Source organism: Peromyscus leucopus, chromosome 6, assembly GCF_004664715.2.
Source record: "Peromyscus leucopus breed LL Stock chromosome 6, UCI_PerLeu_2.1, whole genome shotgun sequence".
Taxonomy (NCBI): Eukaryota; Metazoa; Chordata; class Mammalia; order Rodentia; family Cricetidae; genus Peromyscus; species Peromyscus leucopus.
Genome location: NC_051068.1, coordinates 64,794,643 through 64,806,742, shown reverse-complemented (window position 1 = coordinate 64,806,742; position 12,100 = coordinate 64,794,643). Strand labels below are relative to the sequence as shown.

The following is a 12,100-nucleotide window of genomic DNA, read 5'->3' as shown; positions in this document are numbered from 1 at the left end:
TTTAATGACTGTTTCTATTTCCTTAGGGGTTATTGGGCTATTTAAATAGTTTATCTGGTCTTGATTTAACTTAGGTATGTGGTCCTAATCAGAAAAATGTCCATTTCTTTTAGGTTTTCCAGTTTTGTGGAGTAGAGGTTTTTGAAATATGACCTGATAATTCTCTGGATTTCCTCAATGTCTGTTGTTATGTCCCCCTTTTCATTTCTGATTTTGTTGATTTGGATTCTCTCTCTCTGTCTTTTGGTTAGTTTGGATAAGGGCTTGTCTATCTTGTTGATTTTCTCAAAGAACCAACTCTTTGTTTCATTAATTTTTTGTATTATTCTCTTAGTTTCTAATTTATTAATTTCACCTCTCACTTTGATAATTTTCTGGCGTCTATTCTTCCTGGGAGACTTTGCTTCTTCTTGTTCTAGAGCTTTCAGGTGTGCTGTTAAGTCACTAGTGTGGGATTTCTCCAACATCTTTATGTGGGCATTTAGTGCTATGAATTTCCCTCTTAGCACTGCTTTCATAGTGTCCCATAAGTTTGGGTATGTGGTGTCTTCATTTTTGTTGATCTCTAGGAAGTCTTTAATTTCTTTCTTTATTTCTTCCTTAACCCATTGGTGATTCAGTTGAGCATTATTCAGTTTCCATGAGATTGTAGGTTTTCTGTAGTTTTTGTTGTTGTTGAAATCTAACTTTAAACCATGGTGGTCTGATAGAACACAGGAGGTTATTCTAATTGTTTTGTATCTGTTGAGATTTGCTTTGTGGCCAAGTATGTGGTCGATTTTAGAGAAAGTTCCATGGGGTGCTGAGAAGAAGGTATATTATTTCTTGTTAGGATGGAATGTTCTGTAGATATCTATTAGGTCCAATTGGGTCATGACATCAGTTAAGTCCTTTATTTCTCTGTTAAGTTTCGATTTGGGAGATCTGTCCAGTGGTGAAAGTGGGGCGTTGAGATCTCCCACTATTAATGTGTGGGTTTTATATGTGGTTTAAGCTTTAGTAATGTTTCTTTTACATATGTGGGTGCCCTTGTGTTTGGGGCATAAAGGTTCAGAATTGAAACTTCATCTTGGTGGATCTTTCCTGTGATGGGTATGTAATGTCCTTCTTGATCCCTTTTGATTGATTTTAGTTTGAAGTCTATTTTGTTGGATATCAGGATGGCTACCCCTGCTTGTTTCTTAAGACCATTTGATTGGAAAGTCTTTTCCCAGCCTTTTATTCTTAGGTAGTGTCTGTCTTTGAATTTGAGATGTGTTTCTTGTATGCAGCAGAAAGATGGGTCCTGCTTTCATATCCATTCTGTAAGTCTATGTCTTCTTATAGGTGAATTAAGTCCATTGATATTATGGGATATTAATGACCAGTGATTCTTCATCCCTGTTATTTTTGTGTAGTGTGTGTGTACTTCTCTTCTTTGGGGTTTACTGTTGTGGCTTTATCTATTGCCTGTGTTTTCGAGTGTGTATTTGACTTCCTTCGGTTGGAATTTTCCTACTAGTGTTTCTGTAGGGCTGGGTTTGTGGATGGGTATTGTTTAAATCTGGCTTTGTCTTCGAATGTCTTGTTCCTTCCGTCTATGATGATTGAAAGTTTTGCTGGGTATATTAGTCTGGGCTGCCATCCATGGTCTCTTAGTGTCTGCATTACATCTGTCCAGGTCCTTCTGGCTTTCAAAGTCTCCATTGAGAAATCGGGTGTTATTCTGATGGGTTTACCTTTATAGGTCACTTGGCATTTTTCCTTTGCTGCTCTTAATATTCTTTCTTTATTCTGTACATTTAGTTGTTTAATTATTATGTGTCGAGGGGACTTTTTTGGGGAGTCTAGTCTGTTTGGTGTTCTATAGGCTTCTTGTATCTTCATAGGCATTTCCTTCTTTAAGTTGGGAAAGTTTTCTTCTATAATTTTGTTGAATATATTTTCTGTGCCTTTGAGTTGGTATTCTTCACCTTCTTCTATCCTATAATTCGTAGGTTTGGTCTTTTCATGGTGCCCATATTTCTTGGACATTTTGGTTCATGACTTTGGTGGTTTTAGTGTTTCCTTCGACTGATGAAACTATTTCTTCTACTGTATCTTCAATGCCAGAATCCTCTCTTCCATCTCTTGCATTCTGTTGGTTACACTTGCATCTGAAGTTCCCAATCTTTTCTCAGGTTTTCTATTTCCAGCATTCCCCTGTTTGTGTCTTCTTTATTTTTTCAATTTCCCTTTTCAGTTCTTGGACTGTTTCCTTTGTTTGTTTCATTGCTTTTTCATGATTTTCTTTCAGTGCTTTATTGTTTCCTTCCAGGACTTTATTGTTTTCTTGGAGGGCTTTATTGTTTTCTTCTAATTTGTTTGCCCTTTCCTCTAGTTGTTTACAGCGTTCTTCCAATTTTCTTGTCTTTTCCTCTACACAAGCCTCTACTTTCTTCATGAAGTTACTCATAAGGCTACTTTCTTCTGCTTCTTCCAATTTTTGGTGTTCAGGTCTAGATGTTGGAGGCGGGCTAGGTTCTGGTGATGCGTATTGCTCTTCATTTTGCTTGTATGTACTTCTGCCTTGACGTCTGCCCATCTCCTTGTGGTTATCAGTGTACTTGTTTCAGAAAGAGCTGACAGATTCAGGAAGACTCTCTCTCTTGTCTAAAAGGGAGTTCTCTTGTCCAACTCTCTGGTCCAGAAGGGAAGTCAGGGGCAGGATGGGACATGTTTTGGATTTTAATCCCTTGTTGGATATATGTTTTGCAAAACTTTCTCCAGTTCTACTGGTTGCCTTTCCATTCCATTGATTGCTTCCTATGCTGCATAGAAGCTTTTGTATTTGCTGTAGTACCACTTAGTTATTTTTTCTTGTCCTCTTGGTGGAGTCATAGTCCAGATTATTGCCAAAAAGCTTTTTCCTATGTCTTTACATGTTCAGTATGAAAGTTTTTAATTCATTCTGATTTATCTGGTGAGCATTGTGAGAAACATATTTTAAAGTATATTTTTTATTTATGCGTATGTCTGTGTAGATGTATACCATGTGTGTTTGTGGGTGCCCAATGAAGCCAGAAGAAGGTATCAGATCCTGTGGAGCTGGAGTTACAAAGAGTTATGAGCTACCTGAGGTGGGTGCTGGGAACCAAAGGGTCCTCTGCAAGAACAGCCAGGGCTTTTAGCTTCTGAACCATGTCTCCAGCCCTGACATCTTTTTTTTTTTTTGGTTTTTCGAGACAGAGTTTCTCTGTGTAGCTTTGCACCTTTTCTGGAACTCACTCTGTAGCCCAGGCTGGCCTCTAACTCACAGAGATCCGCCTGGCTCTGCCTCCCGAGGCCTGGGATTAAAGGCGTGCGCCACCACCGCCCGGCTTGACATCTTTTTAATAGTTGTTCTCAGTGTTATTTTTGTATGCAAGGGTGCCCAGTAAATGTGACTGCTCCATTGGTGGGGTGGTGGTGGTGGTGGTGGTGGTAGTGGTGGTGGTGGTGGTGGTGGTGGTGAATAAGAGAGAGAAAATATCTAGAGGCATCTGGAAGGGTCTGGATCAGAAAGAAAGAAATAGACTGGGCAAGGGAAACTGTGGAACCACAAGCTTCATACTCTAGACTTTGATGAAGCACAGTGAGAAGCCTTTCTTCTAGGAGAGCTACAGATCACAGAGAGCTTCTATGACACTGACATCTCTGATGTCTAGGTTCTTATTCCTCTGTTGATGGGTCATGAGAGCTGACCAGACCCCTACTAATCCATTGCATAGAGAGAAACTATATCTCATCTGTTTGAAGATCCCTGGTAGCCCAAGCTATCAATTAACTGGAGTTATGGATGGTTATGAGCCAACACATGGATGTAGGAACCAAACCCCAAAACTTTACAAGAATAGCAAGTGCTCTTAGATGCTGGACTATCTCTCCAACCCTAAGAAATAAAAATTTATTCTTAGAAAATGTCCATAAGTGAAGGTCATATTTCCATATTGAAGAAAGGAAAAAGCCATCAACATCATTGCTCACCAATCATTTATTGAGTATTTTAATATAATTAATATAATGTTTTACATGTGGTCTTTGTTGGAAAGGTTTTCAGAATTGTCTCCCATTCTCCAGCACCCAAAGCTTATCAAAGTCCAAAATCCTTTCCTTCAAATGTAGTATAAGTCTCCATTGTTCCTTTTCCTGTTACTAAACGTTAGGGAGAATTTTCTGCCATTCAATGATTCAACCAAGTATCACCTAAACTGAAAACAAACTAGGAATGATTTAAATCTACAAAGTCATCAAAATAAAGATTGGTTAGTTCATCTAATTTACTCCACCCAACCAAATAACCCTAGAATTGCTACTCAAAGAATTGAAATTTCAAAAAGTGGTTGCTAGACTAGTCTTCAGAAGCATTCTCATAGATAGATGAAAAAGAGAAGGATGACATACAACTTCAACCTTTTAAACAGAAGCAAAGGTGAATTGACATGTAGATTTCTTCATTAGACTCAAGCTATGTTATCTCTGCTGCTCAGGCAGCCTAGTATTGATAAGCTGCTTGCTCTCGTACATAATCATAGAGGGGGTTGGGGGAATATGCTGTTTTGGTAGGGTGGTTTCTGTGTTGTTCTCTTCTTTGGGACCTCTCACCACCATGGGTTGGATGGAAATGTCTGTCCTGGGATCCTTGGCACTGTTCATCTTCATTCATGTGGAATTTTTCTTTGTTGGGAAAACTCCTGGATTGGTCTTGGGATCCTTGAAACCTCTCATTTTCTTCATGAGTTTGTTCATCCCACTGTTGGTGATTTTGATGTTTGTCTTGTCTCTGATGGCTTTGTTCATCTTCATGGGTTTGTCTACCATGTTGATGATCTTGACTTTCTTCATGAGTTTGCCTGTGTTGTCTTTGCTGTTTCTGCTCATCTACATGGGTTTGCCTAGCCCTTGTCTGATGGCTTTTTTCATCTTCATGGGTTTGCCTGTTCTGCATCTCATATAGATTTTCCTGATCCTCAAGACTATGCCTATCCCAGCTTTGATGATGCTCTTCCTCTACCCAGTGGCCCTCCTCACTACTCTGGGATTGCCAGTTATACTCATTATGGGAATATGGCTTTTCTTGCTGTATCTGAGCTAAGAGTTTGTGTTGATTATCTTGTTCAGGTTTCCATGTCTGGTGGTGAGTTTGCTGCTCCCTTCTATCCTGGAATCTCTGCCTCTGGGTTTGATTCACTTCCTCTCTTGAAGTCTGTTGACTTAGTTTTCCTGACCTTCCAGATTGCTCAACAGTTTCATCAGTTCCTTGGAAGTACCTGTTTTGCCCTTGAAGTTCAGTTTTCCCAATCTCTGACTGACCACAGTGAGGACTCTGGTTTTGTCTGTCTATTTGACCCTGGTGAGAACTCTGGCTTTGTCTGCCTGTCTGATCATAATGAAAACTCTGGCCTTGTCTGTCTGTCCGATGCCAGCTTGAACTCTGGTCTTCGTTGTCTGATTGACCCTGGTAAGAACTCTGGCCTTGTCTGCCTGTCTGATCAAAATGAAAACTGTGGTCTTCTCTGTCTGTCCGATGCCACTCTGAATTCTGGTCTTCACTGTCTGGTTGACCCCAGTGAGAAGTCTGTCCTTGTCCACCTTTCTGACCTTGGTAAGAAGTCTGTCCTTGTCCACCTTTCTGACCCCGGTAAGAAGTCTGTCCTTGTCCACCTTTCTGACCCTGGTAAGAAGTCTGTCCTTGACTACCTGTCTGACCCTGGTGAGAAGTCTGTCCTTGTCCACCTTTCTGACCCTGGTAAGAAGTCTGTCCTTGTCCACCTTTCTGACCCTGGTAAGAAGTCTGTCCTTGACTACCTGTCTGACCCTGGTAAGAAGTTTGTCCTTGTCCACCTTTCTGACCCCGGTAAGAAGTCTGTCCTTGTCCACCTTTCTGACCCTGGTGAGAAGTCTGTCCTTGACTACCTATCTGACCCTGGTAAGAAGTCTGTCCTTGTCCACCTTTCTGACCCTGGTAAGAAGTCTGTCCTTTTCCACCTTTTTGACCCTGGTAAGAAGTCTGTCCTTGTCCACCTTTCTGACCCTGGTAAGAAGTCTGTCCTTGACTACCTGTCTGACCCTGGTGAGAAGTCTGTCCTTGTCCACCTTTCTGACCCTGGTAAGAAGTCTGTCCTTGTCCACCTTTCTGACCCCAGTGAGAAGTCAGTCCTTGTTCACCTTTCTGACCCTGGTAAGAAGTCTGTCCTTGTCCACCTTTCTGACCCTGGTGAGAAGTCTGGCCTTGTCCACCTTTCTGACCCTGGTGAGAACTCTGGCTTTGTCTGCCTGTCTGATCATAATGAAAACTCTGGCCTTGTCTGTCTGTCCGATGCCAGCTTGAACTCTGGTCTTCGTTGTCTGATTGACCCTGGTAAGAACTCTGGCCTTGTCTGCCTGTCTGATCAAAATGAAAACTGTGGTCTTCTCTGTCTGTCCGATGCCACTCTGAATTCTGGTCTTCACTGTCTGATTGACCCTGGTAAGAACTCTGGCCTTGTCTACCTTTCTGACCATAATGAAAATTCTGGCCTTTGCTCTTTTTCTGGTCATGAGAACTCTGGCCTTGTCCATCTATCTGACCATGTTGGAAACCCTTCTGGCCTTGCTTATCCATCTGTCCATAATGGAAACTGTGGCTTTGTCCATCTGTCTGATCATGTTGGAAACTATGTCTTTGTTTGTCTGGCTGGCTATTGTGAGAATTCTGGGCCTGTCTGTCTGTCTGACTGTTGCCTGATTTCTGATGCTGCCTTCCATATTGTTCATAAGAACCAGATTCTTGTTGACTGGTTTGACTAGAATAAGAATCTTGTCGGAGTCTTCCAGACTGGCCATGGCTGCTTTGTTGTCCAAATGTTTTAGACTGGCCATAATGAGAAACTTGAGCTGGGTTCTTAGACTGATTTAAGGCAAAGACATATCCTTGACTTTTGGCCTGGTCATTGTTAGATTTATAACTCAATCTTCGACCAGAGCTAGAGTATTGATCATCTGTCTCAGACTGATCAGAGCTATAATCTGTGTCTTCTCTCTCAGAATGACCATAGTGGGAGTCCCCATGGAATCTCTCTGACTGACCATGGTGGGAATCCCTATCTTGTCTCTCTGTCTGACCATGGTGAGAGTCTGTATCATGTCTCTCAGAGTGACTGCAGTGAGAGTCCTTATCTTGTTTCTGAGACTGATCATGTTGGACATCCTGACTTTGTCCCTCAGACTGACTGTTGTGAGAATTCTGCCTATGTTGTCTGCCTGTGTTTTCTGAAAACTTATGGCTCTGTGTTCCTTTCTGATCCTGTTCTTTCCGGGGGGAGGTTCTGCTTCCGTACAACTTACTATCTAGCTTATGATGGCAGGCTTGGGCCAATTGGAACACCAACAAGAGGTATTCATGAAAATCAACATATCCATTTCTGTCTCGGTCCAAGTGTTCCAGAATGGTTTCCACAGTCTCTGGGTCATTTGGTCTCTGTGAGAAGAAAAAAAGGAAAAAAAAACCAATGTCCTTTTATGGATGCTGGATTGTTTATCAGTCTTAATGCCTCAATCAGCTCCCAAACAGGGTTTCTTTTTTTTTCTTTTTCTTTTTCTTTTTCTTTCTTTCTTTCTTTCTTTCTTTCTTTCTTTCTTTCTTTTTTTTTCTTTCTTTCTTTCTTTCTTTCTTTCTTTCTTTCTCTTTCTCTCTTTCTTTTTGTGAAACTATTAATGTGAAGTGGCTTGGTTCTGGTTCTAGTTTTTGATCAGCTTGTTTTCTGAACCTCATCTTTTGATGAACCAATGGGGTATGACCACAGGGAACAGGCAACTGTATTAATAATGGATTTGAATCATTTGAGAAAGTTATTATGTCTTTTTATATGGTATAGCCTACATGTTTATATACCTCTTTCTCACTACACTGTGACATTATCAAAGGAAAAGAAGTTAGTTTTCTTCATGTTTGTATCCTCCATAACTCTCACCATGCCAGTATGGAATAGGCACTCAATGAATTTTAGTAAATTAATGAATAAATACCTGAGAAGGTGTGTGCACAGGATTACATATAGAAAATATGAATGACAGAATTTTAAAAAGCTATTCCCCATTAGTTTGAAGTTGTTCTGTGTTTTGTTCATGTACAAAGAAGGAGGTGTGTGTGTGTGTGTGTGTGTGTGTGTGTGTGTGTGTGTGTGTGTGTAAGAACTACTGAGGAACTGTCTGAACTACACGGAGCTTACCAGTATATTACTGGTGGGAAATAACCAAACCAAACAAAATACTAACAAGATATCTTGAATGCAGACACCAGAATCATGCATTCCATGCCACAGGATCAAGATCCTGGGTGTCTTACCCGAAGGATGTCTCCAAACTCAGTGAGAAGCAGCTGCTTCAACTCCATCTTGTTCAGTGAAGTGCATGCCCCATGGTGTTCAGCATATTTCTGGAATGCCTTACTCACATTGAGTATGCTGTTAAGAAGTTGAGGCATTCTGGCAAATACAGGCGAATCTTTAAAAAAGAAGAAGAAAAAAAAAAAAAGAAAGAAAGAAGATTTTGTTTATGTGTGGGATGAAGACCTGGAGTCGGTATTTCCAGAGAGTGGTTGCTTGGGTTTGGGAAAGAGGTTTAAGAAACTACAGAGTCCCTTCTTAACCATAATTTTAGGCTAGTCATGTGACTAACACTCAGGCTCCAAATGTCAAATATTATCATGGCAGTGATTCAAAGCAGTTTTTCTTTGCTAGGAAAAAGCAAATTCTTAAAAAATTAGACCAGTGTAGTAGATATTTCACAGGCCTTCCTCTCTACTTTGGGTGAGAGTTGCTTGACTGAGACTCTCATGTGAGAGCAAAAAATGAAGGAAGGTTAGCCCAAAGAGGATGGACCAGAGGGAAGCACAGAAGTGTGCAGTTTTCCAGCAATGACTGCAGAGATCAGTAAATGCATTCCATTGAAGAGGTATCTATCTTCTAAGGAGTTTTCTTTGAACAAGAAAGGAGGTAAAATATCTCTTTCAGTGGTCCAAGAAGCCTTTCTGAGAGGTTGAGTTCTTGAAAACTCTTTTACCAGCTTATTAAACAGAATCGGTAAAGGAAAAAAAAAAAGTTACAGAGAAAAGCAGCAAGTGGACACGCTGCACACATGACAGATACTGCACAGTCAGGTCAGCACTGGCCGTGCTGGGGAGCTGGGGTCTTCTGCAATCTGCATGCCAATAGTCCTTCTGGTGGTACAAAAAACTATGCTCACAGGCTTCTGAAAATGCTCCCCCAATGGCAAAACATGGGCAGACAGTAATGCCTGTACATGTGAGGGACAAATAATTGATTGCACGGGACAAGCTGCGGCTTTTGTGACTGTTGATGATAGTGAAATTGGGTGTTGCTGAGTCCCCAGGGTCCAGGCCTTTCCTAACTTGTACAAAAGGTAAGCACTTCACTCCAGAACAGGCAGCTGTCAATCGGTCATTCAGAAGCTCCGTTTTGGGATAGGTAGGGCCCACATAGTTAGAGGTAGGCTGCTCTAGCACTCTATTCTAAGACAGAGCTCTGAAAAGGAAGCAGAAAGGTGCCCAAGAGTATCACCGACAGGAAACAGTCTCTGCCCTCCTCCTAGCTTTCTACTATAAGGAGTATATACTGCCACACTTGTAGATACTGCTGTTGCTCCAGCATGCATGTCTTACCTGCTTGAGGAAGAGTGAGCTGAAGATTCAGGAGCCAGGGAGGATGTTAGAGACCTGAAAATCCATCCTATTTATAAGGTTTTTAATTATCCTACTAAGTCATCCCAGGAGACACCCATTCTGTGGTGGGTGTCTGAATCATTCTGGGCTCAACCCAGCTCAGCCCAGTTCAACCCTGCTCGACCTCTCCCTCTGCAAACCGTTTGGTTTATTTACTTCCCCCATTTGCTCATGAACCTGTTTGTCATTGTAGTAGGTGACACTTTTCAAGTCTCAGCCCCACTTAATTAAGGGAGTGTAGGTGCTGCATGCTGCATGGGTTGAAAAGACAGAGGTTCTGGCTGAATCGATCCTTAGAAATTGTTCCATACCAAGGCTGATGGGGGTAGATAACAGTTTGGTCATACCAAAGAAAGATGTTTATATGTTCTATTAAAAAAATCCCACTCAAGTAGAGATTAGGGAGTCTATACATTTGGTCAGGATATGCTTCTTGGAAAATATAAATCTTAAACTTATATTTTGCTTGTACAAGTAGATATTCGTATATCTTTGACCTATTTTTAATGGCCATTCTTTTCTGCAGGCTAGTAGAAGTAGTTGTACGATCAATTTTAGGGACATAGTGGGTGGCAGGTGATGAAGGTAGAGTTGACATTTGAGCGTTTTATTGTTGTTTTGCTTTTTGCTTTTTTAGAGACAGGGTTTCTCTGTGTAGCCATCGCTGTCCTGGAACTCACTCTGTAGACCAGGCTGGACTCGAACTCAGAGATCCACCTGCCTCTGCCTCCTAAATTCTGGGTGGGATTAAAGGTGTGCACCACCAGCATGACACTCGAGTCTTTAAGTCTTACTAAAAAGTTAGAGTTAGGAGACAAGCTGGAAGCTTACAATGTCTGTGAGATAGAGATATTGTTTGTGACCTGAGCCTCCACTTATCGTCCATCTCAGTAACACCTGTGACACATCAGCACAGTGTCTTGTCATAGAGATCCTTAATAAATCTTCAAGGATTAAGTGAATTGTTGAATTGTGGACACATTGGAGAATGAATCTTGTGTAAGGAACAAAGAGTTCCAGATTTGCCTTTCTGCTTTGTCTCACAAGTGCCAGTTGTATATAATTACATATGGAATACATAATCATATTAAATAATTGATTATATGATTATATAATTAGTTACACCAATTGATTATATAATTAGTCTCCAAGTCAATTGCTTGTGATGGCACTTGCTCTTATTTACTCTGTCTTTAGGATTTTTTAAAGGAATCATAAAAGGTCAGAAAGATATTAGTCTAATTGGACTAAAGAAGCTTCACATCAAAAAGACTTTGAAAGACCAGTGTAGGACATGCTAAGTGTTCAATAATTAGAAAATCTGGATGGAATTCTTCTGGGCTGGCCTTGGCAATCCTTCAACTCCTGTTTTGTAAGCAAGATTTATGTTGTTCTTTGGAACACTTAGGAAGAGAAGGAGAGAAAGCAAAGACCAAAGTGGCATAGTTGAGAACTCCCACGTGACTGGAATTAGTATGGGTGCCTATGCCTGGGGAAGTAGAGAGTGATAGAAGAGCAGAGGTAGAGAAGTCGGGAGCAGAAAGGGAAGCTTAGCTTTAGCTTCTTCATTTACAGATGAAGAGACTGAAGTTTCTAGTTATCCTGAATGACCTGCTGAAGGACTCTCACAAGGCCTGATGCACATTTACCTTCTTAGCACAGTACACTTTCCTCCTCTCCTCTCCTCTCCCCTCCCCTCCCCTCTCCTTTCCTTTTCTTCATTTCTTTATTTCTATCTCTCTTTTCTGAGGAATGATCTCACTATGTAGACCAGGCTAGCCTCAAACTCATGACAATCATCCTTTCTCAGGCACTCAGCTCCTAGGATTACAGGTGTGTTACCACACCTGGCTAATATGCATTTTTATGCATTCTATGGAAGCTAACTAGCGCCCAATTTAAGGGTTTATTTTAGTAATAAATGTTAATTGAGGGTTTGTTGTTTTTGCTGTCAGCATTGTTTTGGGGAAGATTTTAAGTTCATTGCAGTATGTGACTAGTTTTCTCAATTAATCTAGAACTGAGGAATTTCCCACGATTAGACACAAGTGCTGAAAGTGGAAGCGTTCTGGGCAGCCTGGGATACATGGATCACTGTAGTTTGTGGTGAATGGATGGACCTGAAAGAGGAATGTCCGAACAGGGAGGCCAGTTAGGAATCAGTAGTGTGGCTTTGGTGAGAAGCAAGGGGCTTTGATCCTAATGGAGCAAATTAAACTGTAGGAAGATGGATGGATGAAATAGGGAAAGAAAACATTTTTTTTTTTTATAGATTCAAGAAGTGGAAAAGAAAGTGGGGATGTCACGAATCATCTCAAGGATTTAATCTAGGTGACTAAAAGGACCACACTATATAATGAAGGAATGTAACTTCAGAATGAG

At 41.0% G+C, this 12,100-nt stretch overlaps 1 protein-coding gene across 2 annotated transcripts; it reads right to left on the bottom strand.

Moving 5' to 3' along the window:
• Nucleotides 1-3,971: 3,971 nt before the first annotated feature.
• On the bottom strand, nt 3,972-9,733 carry Rptn (repetin). 2 transcript variants are annotated; one of them, XM_037206722.1, is made up of 4 exons: nt 9,659-9,733; nt 8,324-8,481; nt 6,166-7,456; nt 3,972-6,129 (listed from the first exon to the last, which is right to left on the bottom strand). In XM_037206722.1, exons 2-4 carry the CDS (start codon nt 8,459-8,461, stop codon nt 4,493-4,495), a joined length of 3,066 nt encoding a protein of 1,021 aa, XP_037062617.1. In that variant the 5' UTR covers nt 8,462-8,481; nt 9,659-9,733; the 3' UTR covers nt 3,972-4,492. The 2 variants fall into 2 exon arrangements, with proteins under 2 accessions (XP_037062617.1, XP_037062616.1); XM_037206721.1 differs by having other exon boundaries at nt 3,972-7,456.
• Nucleotides 9,734-12,100: the final 2,367 nt, after the last annotated feature.